Source organism: Micromys minutus (genome assembly GCF_963924665.1).
Source record: "Micromys minutus genome assembly, chromosome: X".
Taxonomy (NCBI): Eukaryota; Metazoa; Chordata; class Mammalia; order Rodentia; family Muridae; genus Micromys; species Micromys minutus.
The window spans coordinates 125,386,508-125,406,105 of NC_137970.1; the positions used below are offsets into that span (position 1 = coordinate 125,386,508).

At 34.2% G+C, this 19,598-nt stretch overlaps 1 protein-coding gene across 1 annotated transcript in view; it reads right to left on the bottom strand.

The window, feature by feature from the left end:
- The window catches only part of GABRA3 (gamma-aminobutyric acid type A receptor subunit alpha3), a gene marked incomplete at both ends in the record, with an annotated part of 207,401 nt that overhangs the window by 102,853 nt on the left and 84,950 nt on the right, over positions 1-19,598 (bottom strand). The window contains 2 exons of the mRNA XM_080909995.1: positions 5,050-5,171; positions 14,481-14,646. Coding sequence (XP_080766121.1) covers positions 5,050-5,171; positions 14,481-14,646 — 288 coding nt within the window. The remainder of the gene's footprint in view (positions 1-5,049; positions 5,172-14,480; positions 14,647-19,598) is intronic.

Sequence of the window (19,598 nt, forward strand, 5' to 3'; positions counted from 1 at the left end):
ATTATAATGGATAAAGAATGACCCTACTAAGCATGGCAGGCTAACAAATAAAAAACCCTAGTTTCAGAAATAGGTTACCTCTTTTGATTTTGTTAGCCAGTGGTGTCCCATAGATCTCCAAACATTAAAGGTATTCTCTTGGTTACCGTACAGAACTTAACACTAAGACCCTATTGCTGAAACACCATATACTTGAATCTTAGAACACAGAAAAAAATCTAGCTGGTACTCAACTAGAAGCTTTATCCAGAGTGCTGCTAGGTGCTATGCACACCACTATAGAGAATGAGCCATACATCCTATCCACCTGTGACTCTGGGAGCTTCCAAAATCATTGGCATAGAAAAGACATGTCCACTATAAAATAGTGCTGTGAATCTCATGGAAGAAAGCAATGATGTTCTGGTTGGATTTTTAAGTCCCCCTGTACAAGATGAATTCCATTAGGCAAAGAACATAAAGAAAGATAGGTCACAGTCCCTAGGGAAGAAACGGCTACCATTATTTTGCTAAATGGACATAGTATTAAAGCAACTACTTACGATTTATCATTATACTAATAAATTAATACACCCCTTAACTCCCACGAGAGAAGTTTCTATTTTCATTAGATGGTAATTAAAACAGAGAGTCACAGAGTCCAGAATGTTCAACTTTAAATGGAGCATCAATATATCTCCTTTTCCTGTGATTAAGGAGTCATTGTGGAAAGAAGATAAAGACTGTACAAAACAGATATGGTTCATGAAACAGTATCTTCTGGACACAGCAAGAAAGCTGCACATATAAATTCACAGTGGTTAGGACAGCATGCACAAGACCTGCGCAAGTTCAAACCAAATGAATCCCTGCACAGAGAAGGGAGCAGGGCATTAAATTCTACCCACAGCTGAGTAGTTATGATTGTTACATAAAGAGGCACAGTTAAGTTTCCTTAAGGATTTAGCCCCTGGTAAGTTGACCATACGCCAGTAGAAGGCCATGCTTTCAAGAATATATGAATATACAAGTTGGAAGTGATATGCATAGAGCAAAAGGACACATAATTGGGTGGGTCAGAAAGGGGGATGGATCTAGGAGGAGTTGACCAAATAAAGTAAATATGATCAAAACATATTTTACAAAAATTCTCAAAGAATTTTTAAAAATTAAAGTTTATTGTACTTTGTATATTTTATTATTTGGTAATATTCAATGATTTAGTAATTGGTTTTCTAACTATTAAAAGTAAAAGCTTAAATCATTGATATTAGGTTCTTTTTGAATATAGCCATCCCCTTAGGACTACTTATATTAAGTTTATATATTTTCAGGGGAATTGTTGAAATGTTTCCATTTTAGCTCTTTTTTGACTCTTTGGTTGTACATAGAATTGTGCTGTTTAGTTCCTGTCCAGTGACAGATTATCCAAATATATTCATTCTTGCTAATTATGACCTCTTCCAGTGTTAGTGTTTTAGATATGTGTTAGCATTCTGTTACTTCAATAAATACCTGAGTTGAAGTAATATAAATGGAAGCAATATTTATTTTGTCACATATGTTTGGAGGTTTCAATCCATTAATCACTTTGCCAAGCTTTGGCCTTATGTTAGTGGTGACAAACAATTTCTTTTCATGCATGTCTTCTTGTCACTAGTTCAAAGCACTTTGTTCATTTCTCTTGGTGAAATGTTCTTCATATTTTCTTATCTTTAGAATTCCTTAAGACTTTTTCATTGTGTTAGATTATAATAACATTTAATTCAGACTATTTAACAGTTTTTCTTTAAATTCATTTTATTATGTCCCTGTCAGAAAATCCAATTAGACTAGACTATTTGAAGCTATCCCACAGTATACTGATGCTCTATTGTCCCTTGCTCCTGTATTTCATTTTTGGTAACTACTATTTCTATGTCTCCAATATTATTATTCTATTCTTCATGCCCAACTTTCTGCTGCATTTTTATTTTATATATTGACTTTCTCTTTCTAGAAGTTTAACTTATTTGATGTCTCTATTCATCCTCCTTGTGCTTTCTGGTTTCATTTGAATACTTTCAGTGTGAATGTAAGAACTATTTTACCACAGTTCATCCACTAATCCCTTCACCAGAGACACTGATATATTCACATACATAATTTACACTAATTGTTGTTGCTTTATTTTAATCATTTTTTCCTACTAAATTTTTGACTGGACATTAGCCATAGTGAAGCCTTCTTTACTGGCTATTAGGTTTTATGTTATAGTTTTGACATTTGTTATGGTATCCTGTTAAGTTAACATGGAAAAAAATTTTATTCTTTTTGAAGGTTAACTTTAAGCTTTAGTATTATAATTAGGTCAGTTTTTAGTCTTAGAATACCATTGAGTCTCACTGAGTGTCCATCTTTCTAAAAATTCTACATCATACTCAATGTATGTGTAATTTTTTGCTGGAGTTAGTAGAAACATGTTACTTTCAACGCCATTGTTCCTCCCTGTTTTTCTGACCTTAGATTGTTGTCTTGTATAAATAACCTAAAAATACCTGCCTGAAAACTCACAGAGAATTATTTGCTGGACCTCTATTTTGTTCTCTGTCTTGGTCTTTCTCTTTCCCCCTACCTCCTCCCTACTTCCTTATGTTCCTGGTAGTCAGGCTTACTTTTCCTAAATTTAGGAGATTTAACATATTCTCCTTCCTTCTAGTCTGTCCCCTTTGTCTTGTAACTAAGGAGTTCCTGCGGGCTTCATCTTTGTGGCTGCTGCCAGGCAGTTGGCAGCTCCCAGGAGAAGCTCACTTTGTTTCTCCCCATTTTAGTGATCATTTGCACTTGCTAACTTTGTTCAGTTTCTGAAAAACATTACTCAATGTATTTGATCAGTTCTCAGTTGCTGTGTAAGATGAGAATATAAATCGACCCTGTAATTTCAATTTATTAACAGACTCATTTCTTATTTTAGACATTTAATTTTTAACAGACAATTATATATTTTGTGAGTGGGAGAAAACTTTACATAATGCGTTTGGAGGTCAGGAGACCTTCTGTGGTTTAAGTTATCTCCTTCTGTGGTGTAGGTTATCTCCTTCTGTGGTATAGGTTATCTCCTTCTGAGGTGTAGGTTAACTCCTGTGTTAAAGGTTATCTCCTTCTGTGGTGTAGGTTATCTCCTGTGGTGTAGGTTATCTCCTTCCCCGCTTCCTCCTCTTTACTACCTTCCCTGTTCAACAACTCCAAAAGATCAAGATCAAAAGCAGTGGTTCTTCCCCCTTCATCCTGCTTTTCTAACTCTATACACTAACTTGCCACCAAATTTGTTCTTTCCTATAATCACCAATCAAGGATAAATACAATTAATGTATAGTGAACTTCTCCCAATACTGTCCTACCTCAGTGCACTATTTGTATCCCACAACTCTCATATAGACTTAGGCTAAAAGCAAATAACAAAATCCTGCAAATATATCTTTTTAGCAAATGTGAATTATAATAGTAGGGGTGTAGGAATTCAAAAAATGGCTTGAAGGTGTATTAAAAGCCTGAGTAAACATAACAGTGAAAACTACTATGCTGAGATGGAACTAAGATTATAAATATAAATGCCTTATGCATAAACACCTACATTTGTATGTACGTGTATATACATATTTGTGTGTATGTATATTATATAGAGTATATAAATGTATCTATAACTATATATAGGTATGTATGTATGTATTATACAGGTATATAACTATATACATATATATGGCATATCTATGCACCTATATGTGCCTGCACACATGTGTGTTTACCATTTTCTAAGGTCAGCTCACTGAAACAAACAGAAGCAATGAGGCTGCTACAGCAAAAAGAACGTGTAGATTCTAAATATAAGTCCTCAAGAAAAATCTATTCTGCAAAAGTGACTGATTAATAGGCTGAACCACACAACATACAAGATAAATCTAAAATGAATAACTTCTATTAAAAATTGTTTAAAATATGGAGGAACATATCACAAGAATACAGAAGCCAAGCCAAAATGATTTACAGTGGAAAAATACGACAAATTGGAAGCAAAATTATTCACCAAAATGAATAATCTTATTTTTAAATGCATTGGGTAGGATAAGAAAATTCATACAAGTGATTAGCTAATTAGATAAAGGAAGAGAAATACTGTGCCTTTTTAATGCCCTCTGGAAAATGTACAGGGATAATGAAATTCAGTCATTATTTATGCAAGATAATTTATAGTTGTTAAAACTGTTGGATGCTAGTTGGAAAATGCAAGCAGAATAGACTCAGTGCACTTTACCATACATTATCTATTAAATATAAGCTAAAAATGCTAATTCTAGGGTATGTAACTTGGTAGACATCAACCTTAAAAATCAAACACACAAACACATACATACAAACACATATACACTGCATAATACATATATACATAATACATCTATACATAAACCATACACACACGTACACACACACACACACATACACACAAAATGTCTCCTTGAATAATTCTCCAAGAAAAATCCAATTAGTCCTTGTGCTTTTATTTCTAAAAACAAATAAGGGACACCCTAGCAACTTCATAAAAGATTATTATCAGATTTTATGTTGAAGAGAAATAATGATGTGCAATCTTGGATGAAAATCAAAATCAAGAGATATTGTTGTAAGGAACGTTTTGATTATAATTAGAAAATTTTAATATGGAATACAAATTAGATTATGTTAAATTATATGTGTATTTTTATAAGTATTTTTGTTCTATGGAAGTGTGTAATAAAGTCTTTAGCAATAACAGAGTACAGAATAAATGACTATCAAATTGGGGAAAATCAAAAACATACACCTTCATACTTTCCATTCAACATAGTCCATAATATAATATATTTGTCTTGCTTAATTAAATTCTCCAAAAACAGATGACAGGTCAGTTGCTGAAGTAAAGGATCAGAATAAAATCCTGATGCTCAGGCAGAAAAAATACTCGACTGTAGACTAAGTCCCTCAATCAACAGAAGGCACATTATTACACTTTAAGCAGACATATCTTATCAGAGGGCTTTTAGAAGAGTGACTGACCTCCAAGCCCAGGTCGCAGCCGGTTATCATAGCCATCCAGAAGCCGATCCAAGATTCTAGTGAAGATAGTGATGTTATCTGTGCTATCATCAGGAATATCTGGGGCATGCTTGGGAGAGAGTCTGCAAAGAAAAATAGAGTTCTTAATAGGAAACAATTACATGACTAAACATTTGAGTTCTAGAAGATTTCAGTAAGTGCACAGGCAAATTTAATAGCTGTACATCTTGACCCACAGAGTAAACAATTCTTATTTGCTACAATAATTGCCTGTATAGGAAAAGAACAGTACTCAAAACTTGAACTCTTCCTCCTATACTTGCATGAAATGTGCCAGGCTCATGTTCCAGCTTCATCTCAGCAACAGACAAGCACATGCAAAAAATCCTAGATACAATGTTACTAGAAACAATAAGTGTCAGACATTTGATTGATCAAACTAAAGAAGAAAATTATTACTGAGGACTTACCTCAAATCTAGACCAGAGAAACATGTGATCACAGAAGAAGTCAGACAAAGTCTTGAGAACTACCCTCAGTAACCACCATATAGAGACAGAGCAACCAAGCCAATAGGAGTTTAGAAAATATTAAAGCTACAAGAACTAACGCTTGCTCCAAGATTGGGCCACCCAGTTCTTCCAATCCCAGGCCATCCTGAAAAGCAGCCCTACCCAAGAAACCCTATGCAAAGCCCATGTTCTTCCCAGTTCTCTGCTGCTTCTCACCAGAACATAATATTGCTTAAATGTGCATGTGTTTAAATGTAAAACATTGGAACAAAATAACCTATGGTAGGGGCTTGTCCCTGAAGATTGATTCTCTCTCTCTTTTCAGATGTTGTCTGTAGCTCTTTACCTGTGGGAGGGACCTTGTGAGATGTTTCCCATCCATGTTGGGAACTGAATGTAAAATAATATTTCCTACCTTGGAAACATTTGTTATAGAATGAGAAAATTGCTTTGCAAGTGAGGACTGTTTCTTAATTTCTACATTAAGGATTAAAGAATAAGGATAAATAAATTCTTTTAAAACTTCTAATAATGAAATGAGAAACCTTTAAAAGATGTATACTTTTAGGTTATGAGAAAAAGTTCATGGACCACGTACAGATTAAGTACAGGATATCAGTAGTACCAGCATTAGTTCAACCTCATCAAAGATCCTAGTGTGTTTACATTTGGGAAAAGGCAGAGAAGCACAGCTGCAGAGTTGCTGATGCAGTTCATACAACAGCCCACAGGGAAGAGAAATGCACTTCATTAAAAGAATTGCAATGTCCTTAATTTTGCATGTCTAGTAGAAGAAAAATAGAATTTTTAAAAAAGAAATCTAAAATGCTCAGCAGATCATCTCTCTCTACTGCACTCAAGGTTTCCATAAATCTTGAAGGCTTATGAGATAGAATTCCAGTTCCTCGGCCTGACATTCATAGTACTATGTAATATATTTTCAATATGTGTTTACAGTTATGAATTCCACTACTTTACTATTGGATCAGAAATTATGACCAGATAAATTTATTTCATTTCTTAGTGTCTTCAAGGTTTTCATTCTTTCCCAGAAGTGTGAGGTCAAAGATTCAACTATTAGAATATTCCTTATATATACAGGCAGTGATCAAAAATACCTACATTCCAATTGCACAAAATATACTATCTTTCCAGAAGGTATTTAATGTATAAGGAATGGGATTTAGCATATATATAGATAAATAGATATAAATATATTCTATTGTGGTTCTGATATAAAGTATCCTCCCTCCCAAAAGGCTCTTACTTTGAAAGTTTTGTCCTCAGCTAATGGTTAAATTGAGACATGGTTATACAGTGAGGAAGATAACTTTATTAAGTGAATCAATACTTTGTGTTATGTATTATTGAAAACAGGGTCCACTGAAGGAAACAGGTCATTAGAATATCCCCTCAAAGGGTGTGTGTGAGAGATTGTGTTTGCGTGTGTGTATTCTCTATTTCTCTGACTCTCCATCTCTTGTCATTTTCTGTCTCTGTGTTTCTCTGTCTCTCTGTCTCTCTGTCTCTCTGTCTCTCTGTCTCTCTGTCTCTCTGTCTCTCTCTCTCTCTCTCTCTCTCTCTCTCTCTCTGTGTGTGTGTGTGTGTGTGTGTGTGTGTTTGTGTGTGTCTTTCTTTCTCATTAAAACTAAGAAATAAGTACCTGCCATGATGTTATAATTCACTATTTACAAGTCTAGAAGCAATGGATCCAATTAACCTCGGTCCAAAATATCTGAAACTCTGAGACAAAATAAATCATTCCGCACTGAAATTGTTTTATTGGGAATTATTTTAATAGAGGCCAAAAGTGACACATGATCTATCTCAAGGAGACAGCTGTTCTTTTTATAAATAGCTTACGTGGACTGCTAAACTAGAAATTTCTCAGCTTGAGACATACTCACTCAATGTGTGCCCCACCTGTTCAGATTAACTTGTTTTTACAAGTTTATTTAAAATAAAAATGAAGTTCTTCTTAGGCACCTCAAATGAATCACCACACAAAACATGGATTGACAAAAATAAATACAAGTTATTTATTACTGAACAATTTCATGAGTCAACTTCAAAGTAAATAAACAAGAATCCAGTTCAAAAGTATGATACCTCATATAAATTTACTGTTGTGATTTGGGTACTTTAAATTACCTTTCTTTCCATTACTTTGGAATATGCAGAAAACTCTACTTTTTCCTCCTTGTTTTTGAACTTTAGAAACACGAGTGTTTGAACTGAATTCAAATTTGTGCTTTAAAATTCAGAAAGTGCCCAGTAGCATCTCCAGGACTGAGAAATGGTCAAGAGGAAGCCTTGGGTGACTTAACTATGTTATACACCAGTGGTTTTCAATCTTCCTAAAGCTGCAACCCTTTAATATAGTTCCTCATGTTGTGGTGACCTTTACCATAAATTTATTTTCATTGATACTTAATAACTTTAGTTTTGCTATGGCTATGAATTGTAAAGTAAATGTCTGTGTTCTGATTGTCTTACATGAGCCCTATGGAAGGGTTGTTTGGCTCCCTGGTTAAAATCCACTGTCATAGATAGGGGAACAACAAAGTAACAGACAAAAAATAGTTCATCTTCAAATGACTCACAAAGAAGCAAGAGTTCACTTACTTTAAAACACTGCTATGAGGGGCTACATAATTTTCCAAGTCTGTTTCTCACATTACCTGAATTATTTTTAGCAATATATGATGTAATGTTCTGATAAGGGTAAGTTCATAAGACAATCTATAAATGATGTATAATACTGTTTCTATGCAACAAATTTTATATAAAATAGGAAAGTTATAATGTTAAGAGTATTATCAAGCCTATTACAATTTGCTATTTATCTGATAACTGAAAACTGGACAACTTTGATTAAAGCAATAAGCTGGACACCAGTCTAAAGTTTCACAGTCCATGCTAAAGACTGAAATCCACACAATGCACATTCCTGAAAGTTGTCATATTAATCAAATGATCAAAAGTATAGCACCACTAAAACTCACATCACGAGGTGAAAATGATTCATTGGCATTTCCTAGATCTCTAGGTACTATAAAAAGAATGCACAATCTACCCAGTCATTCGGCTAAGACAGTAAGTAGTCAAATTTGAAAGATAACTGTTTATCAGCTAACATTTATCGAGATTGTTAGAATGGAGACCATCACAAGACTCTGTGGGTTTCAGTCTGAGCTCTGTAACTCTTTAGCTATGTTAACTTTGACATATCACTTTAACTTCTCTTTGTTTTATATGTTATCTATAAAAGAGGATACCAAGATCATCAAACTTATGTTTTCTATATTACATACAAATGAACATAGAGCACTTAGATTAGTGTTTCAGATATAGCAAAATTTAAGGTTGAAATTAACATGATGCCAATTCATAGGCAGCAGGAAAGCTCTCCCTGCCAAACTCACAGATTCTGGGTAAGTCCTGTCCCTGCCAGAGACCTCTGCCTGAGAGCACCTTAGAGTCCTTGAGGCAGTGCCTGACCTCTTGAGACACAGGAACAACACAGAAAAGGTATCCTGGTACTCTGGAGCCAATGAATACCACAAAGTTATATATAACACACACACACACACACACACACACACACACACACGAGACACTTTTGGGAGGGAAGAATCTAGGAGATGACTACTTCTGCTCCAGAGGAAAGCAATAGAAAATTTGGCAGAATGAGGGGTTTTGTGAGTGTGTATCTGTGTGTGTGTGTGTGTGTGTGTGTGTGTGTAAGAGAGAGAGAGAGAGAGAGAGAGAGAGAGAGAGAGAGAGAGAGAGAGAGAGAGAGAGAGAGAGAGAGAGAGAACTTTCCAGGGTGACTTAATCTTGGGGCAAGTTCAGGGACTCTGGGCTGGGAAAAGCCATTCCAGACATTAGAAAGTTGGCTTTAGGGCTCTTAGGGAGATCTGCTGCCAAGGCCTGGCCACCAGAGCTCCTCAGGTGGGGACCTGGACACTTGTGTCCTTGAGAATTTACAAAGTTTCAAAGTATACAAAGTTTACAAAGAGAATAGCTGCCCAAGAGCCCAAGCTGAGGGGCTCCACGTGTTGAGAATTGCTCTGGAGGAGTTCCACTGGAACAGCCTTTCTAATCCCCCACCCCACAGGAAAAAATAAAACAACAGTTTGTAAACTTGCCTCTGTATGTTGATACTGAGAACTGAACTCAGGTCTTCTGTAAGAGCAATATGCACTCTTAACCACTGAAATCTCTCTCTAGGCATGATAACGTAAATTTCAAGATCAATACCCTTACATCCCTGGTCCAATGACACTAAGTCAGGCTATGTTATGTAACAAGAAATAATGAACATTATCACTACTATACAATCAGAAAAGACACTGTGCCAATATAAGTGATCACAGTTTCTAATGCACATTGACCTGTGCAAGTATGAGGCCTATTCCCCAATATTTTTCATTTACCCTCCTGAATACAATTTTTGAGGCAGAGTCTCATATAACTCAGGCCACTTCTGATCTTCTATCTCCCAAGTGCAGAGGTTACAGACATACACCACCATACACAGTACCAAATACAATTTTCACTTTTTTCTTTTTCCAGAATTGTGACATGTGGTAACAATAAGGGTCTTTGGTCATCTGAATTTTAAATTAGTTTGTCCACCATGGCTAAAGGCCACATAAAGAAAAGTAAAATTTAACTTCACAATTGCTGGGTTTAAAAATCTCCTCAGGTCCTTCTTTTTCTCAACTATAGATCTTCATATTTCATAAGAAAGTGTTTATTATAGGATCTGTCATCTATTTTTTTTTGAGTTGTTTGTGTATTCCTTGTGGCTTCCTTATACCTAAACTACAATGACTCCCCTTTCAAATTCACCTTCTTCAAATAGTCTCCAGTGAAGTGACTTATTTGAGATCTGGGTACTCACTAGCTAGAAATATTCCTGTCAGACCATCAGTGAACTACAGATAGTCAATAAGTTTTGCCCAGAAAAGTACTTACATGATGGTTAAACAGACCAAAATATGGGTACCACCTAAGTTTAACTTGGTGAAATAATGAGTTTAATAGGAGTTACATACAAGAACAGAAAAAAAAATGACTTAAAGACATTGGTATCACTAAAAGCCATCCCAACCGGAAACTTGGAGCACACTATTCAACCAACAGGCAACTCAATTTGTTGGTCTGAGCCTCTTCTAGCCAGTTAAGCTAGTCTCTGCTTTTTCCAGGGATCTCAGTTGTCTGAGGGCATCTCTTAGCTGTCTTTACAGCTTATATATATTAAGGAAGGGTAGAGCCTAGTGTATCGACTCAGTTTCAGGGGTGTTCTGAAACTATTAAATTATTAAACTTCTGGACATTAATGAACTTCTGTGAAGGATGTAAGGTTTCACCTGTCTTTAGAACTTCCTCTTGTTTTACCTCCCTTTTTAATGACTGCTTATTTTGTAACAAACTTCCCTCAAAGATCAAAGATTTTTATATCACAAAAAAAATGCTACACAACAAAGTATCAGAAAACTGACTTTTCTATTAACTTGCTACAAGGTCTTAGGAAAATAATTTATTTCTTGACCTCAGTTAATTGGAGTATAAATTGAGAAATTAAGCTAGATGTTGTATATAGTTTTTCAACAACTTCCCTACTAAAGCTCCAGGATCTGGTATACCTAGAAAAGATTGAATGTTTTCCAAAGTATTTATCAAAGTTTCTTACACTGGAATGATCTTGAATATTTGATCAAATACAAGTTATTAAGCAGTGTTTCTGATCTAAAGCCCACAGTCTGGCTTGTAAATAGCAAACACTGAGAATCATTGATATTAACATGTAATTTAAATGAAATACTATTCAATAGGCCATTGTTGACTGTCAAAGCTGCTAGAATATCCTGCGTGGAAGATTTGCTACAATAAAGCATAAAATAATACAGCAAATACATTTCTTCAAACATATAATTAAGAGGACGTAGAAACAAACAAAAGCAAACAATAGCTCTTTTAACTATGAGAACTGTCACATGCACCATGTATTTTAAGTTGAGTTAGTTCATTTATTTCTAAAATGTACAAAGAATGTCAAATTTAATTTCCAGAGACAAGTTTTTACTAGTTTCCTGTGTACAAAGCATGAATTATTTTTAACTTGAAAAGAATAAACAGGAAAAGGTCTCCAATTCAAGAGATATGCAGTCATTTTGCCCTTGCTTTAAAACCAAATGTTACGCTGCTGTTTCAGGATTTGTTTTCCTCCTATTCAACATAATTGCTAAAAATGCTTGAATATCTGTTTTTTGAAAGTTTGAGCAGGAAGTTAGAAAACAATATAAAAGGAAAGGTGACAACACTAAGGATAAAAATAAATGGTTTTTCTGAGAACAAAAATTTACCAAGGAAAGGAACTATTCTGTTCAAAATCTTTAAGAATATTAAACAATATTCAAATGTAAACAAAAATATAGAGGGCAATAGCGAGGAACAAAATAGCTATAACTCAGAATCAAAAGGATAAATATTACTTGTTTCCTTTTCTGTAGGGAATCTAGATTGTAAAATGTATGAAATCAAAAGAGATGCCATTTGTGAAGAGAAACAGAACTGGTAATAAGAGATGTAAAGGAGCAGAATAAGGCAATGAAGGTGATAAACAAAGTATATGCACATATGAAAATGTCATAGGTAACTCTTTTAAATATATGCTAATAAAATGAAAGTAAAAAATAAATGAAAATCCGAATGAAAGCAGTTTAAATAACTGTTTCAAATAAAAACAATATGACATTATTAAAGTAGTCCTAGCCTAAGGAGTCATTTCTAATAGAGACAGTGCACATATGACATAAGAATTTGGTATGCCTCAAGGAACATTAAGAAAAGGGAATAATAATATTGTAAGATCTGGAAAACTAGAAAGTCTAATGTGAAACAGTTTGTCCTAAAAATGGCTGCATAAACAAGACCAGAATAGTAATATCAATGGACCTGACAATATAGAGAGGGGAATCTCAAGGGGCCACATTCCTGGACAAAGAACTATAATCAACTGAAGACTGCGGACAGCGAGAGAATTAGCCTTTCCTAAGGAAGAGCCCTTTAATTGGTTGTCCAACACAAAGTGAAACCATATAAAAACAATAAAAACAGACTAAGCAGGCTGTGTTTATGTACTTGGGTACACACACTAATAATTAGGGAAGAAGAGGCCATCAATTTGAGAAGAGGAATGTGGAAGGAGTTGGAATAAGGGGAATTGGGAAAACAAGAAGTGATGTAATTATATTTAAACTAAAATATTTTAAAATTAAAATAAACAAACATGCTTTATATCACTAAGTACAAATTAGTAACCCTGAAGAAAGAAGGTAGTAGATGCTAAAGAACACCAGGTTTGAGAAGGAGAACTAAGAAATAAGGTTAAGAAGGTGAGTTCAGGAGTATTGATTTTACTCTCAAGGCAAGAAGATGGCATTAATTCTTCAAATACATTATTTAACTTGCATTGTAGAAGAAAATAGCTACAAAATAGAGATGAATGAGTTAAAAATTTTGGGCAATAAGTTAACTAGAAACTCTTGCTGGAGTATAAGTGGAAAACAGCATTGAAGAAAACTGGCTAGGAAAGGAAAATAAAATAATTCAAGAGACATGGAGGGTAAACATTGCAGATTTGGTAAAATGCTTCAATTTGGAGAGGAGAGGTAGAAAATTAGCGAAAATGACTAATTTTCTGGCTTAAACAACTGGGTGCATGGTTGCATTATGGACTCAAACGTGAGGAAGAGAAAAGGGATGTTTTATTATGTTTGCTTTTAGGGAACGTATGAGAGGAAATACTTTAGACAAGCTTAGTTTGAGGACTTTGTGTTATACCTAAGAGAACATGTCAAATAAAAAGGTTGATGTAGATAAAAAGAAATCAGAAATAGAAAGTAAAATATTATGTTATATTACTATGTTTCTTTTAATTTCCTCCTGTGTGTCGCTGTTCTTACCCACTTAATTTCCTCTTGACAGCAAATCATTTTCTCAAAAGATGGTGAGTGATGTTGTACTTTAGAGAACCTAAACACGCAGAAAGTGTGTCTAAGATAAATCAAAGAAAGAATTATATTTATACTTTAAGCATATTTATGTATGTTTATATATGCATGTTTCTTTTCATGACAGAAAATAGGCTAAGAAATGAAAATACATTAAATATTGCCACTTGTTATTAAAGAAGTTGAGTAACAGAAGTATATGATTGTTTATTTGACCAATATAGTTAACATTAACCATCTTAGCTACAGAAGTTGCCTTTTAATCCTGTAGTCAGAATTTTGACATCAAGAGGTATAAAAATGGGTGAGAGAAATGTATAAACAATAAGAAAATTACTTCTTCAGAAATATGAATGTGAACATGGACAAAGACTTGAAAAAATTTCTACAAGGAAGATATTTAAGAAAAAAGATTGATGATCATGTTTAAATTCTAAATAGACATAATCCCCAAAAGGGGTCAAGTTAAGAATCTAAAACAGACTAGATAAAAAATTATTAGATACTCTCTATATTTAAATTTCAAATGTTATCCCCTTCCCTTCCACTTGCCTTCACAAAGATGCACTCCCGCCTAATCACCCTCTCCACCCCATTGCCTTGGCATTCCCTACACTGGGAAAACCTGCCCTCCCTGGACCAAAAGCCTCTTCTCACACTGATGCCAGACACCGAGAGTAGATAAAATTAATAACACAATCTCATCTTTAGAGCATCCAGGCAGCACTTCAATTTTTTCCAAATGTAACAGTTTAATCTGACGTTTTGTTTTGTTTTCCAGATACAATGTAAAATATAAGTATCAGTGACTAGAATATTTTAGGGCCTCTGGGGGGAAAATTGGGAGATAAGCATTCACAGCATTACATTTTCCCCAAGGAATAAGTTTTCTTACCCTCCAATATCCTGCTTCACAAAGTCCCCAGGTTCTTGTCTTCTTGATTCCCCTTGGCCAGTGGTTCCAGGAAGAATATTAATCAGGAGAAGAAGTCCAACTCTGGTCACATAGAAGTGCCACATTTGTGTGATTATCATCTTCTTACACAGGAACTTGGAGAGACCTGTGAGATACACAATACATGAAAAAGGAAGCAATAAAGGGGTAGAAAACAAAATAGGAAAAAGAGGGTTAGAAAGGCTTGAATTTACTTAGTCTGTCTAGTATCCACCCAATTATCAAGGCTAAAATATCCATTCCCAATGTGTGCTTCTGAACATACCAGAATTCTCTCAAGAATAACAAAAGGCAGAACAAATCCCATTTAGAACAGAAATCAGCTGTATCTCTTTCCTTGGCTTCTGGCATGACTGGGTGAGTTGTAGAACTTCCCTAAGCCTTAGTTACCTCTTGTAATATAAGAGCCTAAAATAGTCTCCTATGAAGCTTCAAAGATGGTCTAGGGCTTAAAGAACTCATTCAGAAGACCCACGTTCAACACTCGGTACCTACAAGGTAGTTCACAACTGTCTATAAAGTTCAGTCCCAGAGTCTCTGACATCCTCTTCTAGCTTCTATGCACACTAGGCACATACACAGTACACAGATACACATGTAGCCAAAATACTCATAAAATACAATAAAAATTACAAATCATTTTAAAAGATTTTGTCTTGTGTCTCCATTCTATTTCTCTGAATCACTTATTTAATCTTTTACATCACAAAGGACTTTGGTCTAGTTAACTATGTAACATTGCAAATATTCTACAAGAGTAAGATCCAAAGTCTCTATATAGCATTGTAAATATAACTCATCATGACATACAAGTAGAAAATTATGTTATAGCATATGATTCATAAGAAGGGGAAAACATCATGTCAAATCATAACAAACATGTCCAGATTTCCATTGTGCACTGAGAACATATAAACATATAAAGCAAAGAGGTTCGTCATAATATGTGCCCTACAAAGACCACGTTGTTATCAAATACTGTTATTGTGGTACATGAAAAGGGATTTATGAAATAAAACTATTTGATCATTATATCTGTCAAAAAATCATAATCCATATGTTGTATACTCCCAAGACAAAACAATATTTGGAGAATTGGATATATTCTTTCAAGATATAGTAAATGCAGAATACAAGTTTCTGATGCAAAGATTTTATTTCCTTTAAATAGAACTGATTGTTCATCTAAGATATCTATTTTTTTGTTTTGACATAACCTCTATATTGTTTCCATAGTGATTATATTAATTTACAATCCTACCAATAGTATACAAAATATTTCTCCCACAAACCCTAAAATTAAAAACAAAAAATAATAAACTAGGAAATAACAAAAAAAACTCAATGAATTAAAAGACAATTACAGAATAAAAAAATATATTTGATAACAAAGAACTGACATCCAATCTATACAGAGAACTAAAAAAGTGTGCTTTATCACTAAACAGACACACAGTGAGCCAGAAATGAAAAGGAAAATAGTTTATTTCATTGACCATTAGGGAAATGTGAATCAGAACCAAGATAATCAGGTAGTATTTAACCTCAGAATGACCATCATCAAAATAATCAAACAAAAATAAAACAAAACAACACAAAAAAACCCCTCCAGCCATGGTGCAAAAGTCGGAGAAATATTTGCATAATGTTGTTAGGATTGTAAATTAATATAATTAATATGGAAAGAAATACAGAGATTCGGCCAAAACAAAAGTAAATATTATATATGATCAGCCAATTCTACTACTGGATATATACTTAAAGAAAATGAGATATTGTACCAGAAACTTGTACTTATACATTTGTTGAAGTTTATTTATAAAAGCTAAAAAAAATCTGGGTCAACATTGATGTCCTAATAGATAAATGGATAAGTAAAATAGTACAGACTTATATACTGGAATGTTATTTAGACATAAGGAATGAAATCCTGACATAGCAACAAGAACAGAATGGGAGGCAATTAAATAAAACAAGGCATTCAGTAATAAACAAATGACACATATGCTTCATTTCTGGAAATCAGTAAGTGTGCATTTTACAAGAAAGATATGCAGCACTGGTCCCTAGAGACAAGGAAGGGCAAGGGAAGGAGAGACAAGAAGATAAAGCACACCAAAGCACAGAGAAGAGAAACTTCTTGCTTTCTTTTTTTAATTGGTTATTTTGTTTATTTACATTTCAATGGTTATCCCCTTCCCTGTTTCCCCTTCAAAACTCCTCCATTCCACCCCCTCCCCTGCCTCAATAAGGATGCTCCCTCACCCACCCACCCACCCACCCACTCCTGCCCCACTGCCCTATCAATCTCCTACACTGGGGCATTGAGCCTTCTATCACAGTAGTATAATCATGTATTCAGACAATTTATGTTATTTTTTAAATTGACTAGACCAGTATAAAATTCTAGTACATAATAATGATTAAATGTTGATTATAAAAATATTCATTATATTTGTTTGACAGTATAAGAATAGATCAAATTAACATATACACACAAAAATGAACAAACCAAAAACATATGTACAAAAGCATGATGTATGATTAAAACTTGCACTTAAACTACTAGCAACAATGTAGATATTTCAACATTGCTGAATTATGTAGTTGAAAATGGTTAAGATGACACAATATAGTGTGGCACACACATTTGGAAAGCAGAGGCATGTGGATCTCTATGAATTTGAGACTAGCCTGGTCTACATAGAGATTTCCAAGATAGTGGGCTATGTAGAGAGACCCTGTCTCAGAAGAAAAGAAAGAAAGAGAGAGAGAGAGAGAGAGAGAGAGAGAGAGAGAGAGAGAGAGAGAGAGAGAGAAAGATAGAGAAGGAAAGAAGGAAGGAAGGAAGGAAGGAAGGAAGGAAGGAAGGAAGGAAGAGGAAGGAAGGAAGAGGAAGGAAGGAAGGAAGGAAGGAAAAGAGAAAGAAAGAAAGAAAGAAAGAAAGAAAGAAAGAAAGAAAGAAAGAAAGAACAGGAAGGAAGGAAGGAAGGAAAAGAGAAAGAAAGAAAGAGAGAAAGAGAGAGAGAGAGAGAGAGAAAGAAAGAAAGAAAGAAAGAAAGAAAGAAAGAAAGAAAGAAAGAAAGAAAGAAAGGAGGGAAGGAGGGAAGGAGGAAAGGAGGAAGGGGCTGAAGGAGGTTTACTATTTTATAAAACAGTTAAGAAGGCACGTTTTTGCTGAGGGATTTTAACTATAGTTAGGAATAAAACATAAGAAGCCTGCTAAAGTTAGGAAATATTCACAGAGCAGAACTCATGTCTGGTATATAGCTAGAGAAATGTTTCACATTAGCAGTAAGCATTAGATGAACATATACCCAAGGCACATGTTAAGCATCACATCAACACATGAAAGTATTGTCAAAAAATAACCAAAATATTTATAATATATGTGGTAACTTTTTCAAGTGAGCATTGTGAATAAACTAAAGACTTTGAGACCAATGAGGTATTTAGTATACTTGTCTCAACCATGATGATATAGGAACGTAGTATGTGTATCATCTAACAAAACTCAGAGTTGGGCAACATGACATAGGAACAAGTAGGCATGATAGTAGATAATTATGAAACAAAAAACAAAAACTCAGTGTCCATGATTGGGCAGCCATGGTATTTTTTTACTAGCAAAAATAGCTAAGATATAAATTAAAAGTGGCTGTAGTGAAGAATAATGGATTTAGGGTAATAATAACTATATTGAATAATTTCTTATAGTGTATGAACATAAAATTAAAACATCCAAACGCCCAGTGAATGAACTGTCAATTATGGCAGTGCAGCATATAATGCTAGGAACCTTCAGCAAACTAAGATTCAATGAAAGAAAACAGAATATTATATTTGTTTTTAAATTTGTGGGACAAAGTCAAACAACCACATTGCAAGATGGAAAAAAGAATGGTGCATATTCATAGTAATACAGCAAATAGAAGACAGAAAGGTCATATGGAATCACAGGAGTTGTTCAACATGACATTTACATACCCTGCACACACACACCTATGCAGTTCTGGTTCTCATACAATTCTCTCCTTCTATTAGCAGCATTTTCACTCTTTCATTTTCTCAGTGTGAAAACTTTAATGCCATTCTTGACTTCTTTTTCATTCATAGTCTACATACAACCTACTTCATTACCTCTTATCAAAATAAAAGACTGTCCTTACTCACTTAAGCAGTAAATCTGTTCTTCACATAGCAAACAAGCTAACTTTTCAGTTGCTAGGTTAGCTCATGCTTCATTCTGTCCAAACCTGGCAATTTCTTAATTCAAAGGCCTCATTATATATAATATTGCTTGTATGTTTTCAGAGATGACTACACATAGACACACAAACACACACACACACACACACACACACACACACACACATCACCACCACCACCACCACCACCAAAATCACCATCAGCAGCAGCAACAACAACAACAATAACAAAAAACAATGAAGAAAAATGCCATGAATTTAAAGGAGAGCAAGTGATAACATAGTAGGGTTTGGAAAAAGAAAAGGGAAAACAAACATGATGTAATTATATTGTAGTATCAAAAATAAAAGAAGTAAAGTATATGCATATATTTTTCCATACTTAAATAAACGTGCTATTTGCAAGATTTTTAAAAATTATATAAATTAATTTTAAAAACAAAACTAATTATGAATAGAAACAGGAAGGAGAACAAAAATTAAACAAACACAAAATAAAATATGACATTCTGAAGGAAATAAGATGGGTGTACCTGGAAGGAATTGGAAAGAGGAATAAGGGTAAACTGCATATATTAGTTTGTAAAGCTGATGCTAGCCTACCATCCTATTAGACAGTTTACTGAAACCACTGTGGATTTCTTGCCAGCAATTGCAATGTCAGGCATGATCAAACCAAAATGCATTTACACTGCTATATAGCCCACATAAAGTTTGCTTTTTTTTTTTAAATTGAACAACTTTATTTTAAAAACAAAGATGATAAATGTACAGATTTTAAAACCATTTTTGCATAATAGTATATGAATACATTTCTGTCAGTACTTGATTTTTTTAAAGGTTTGATAGT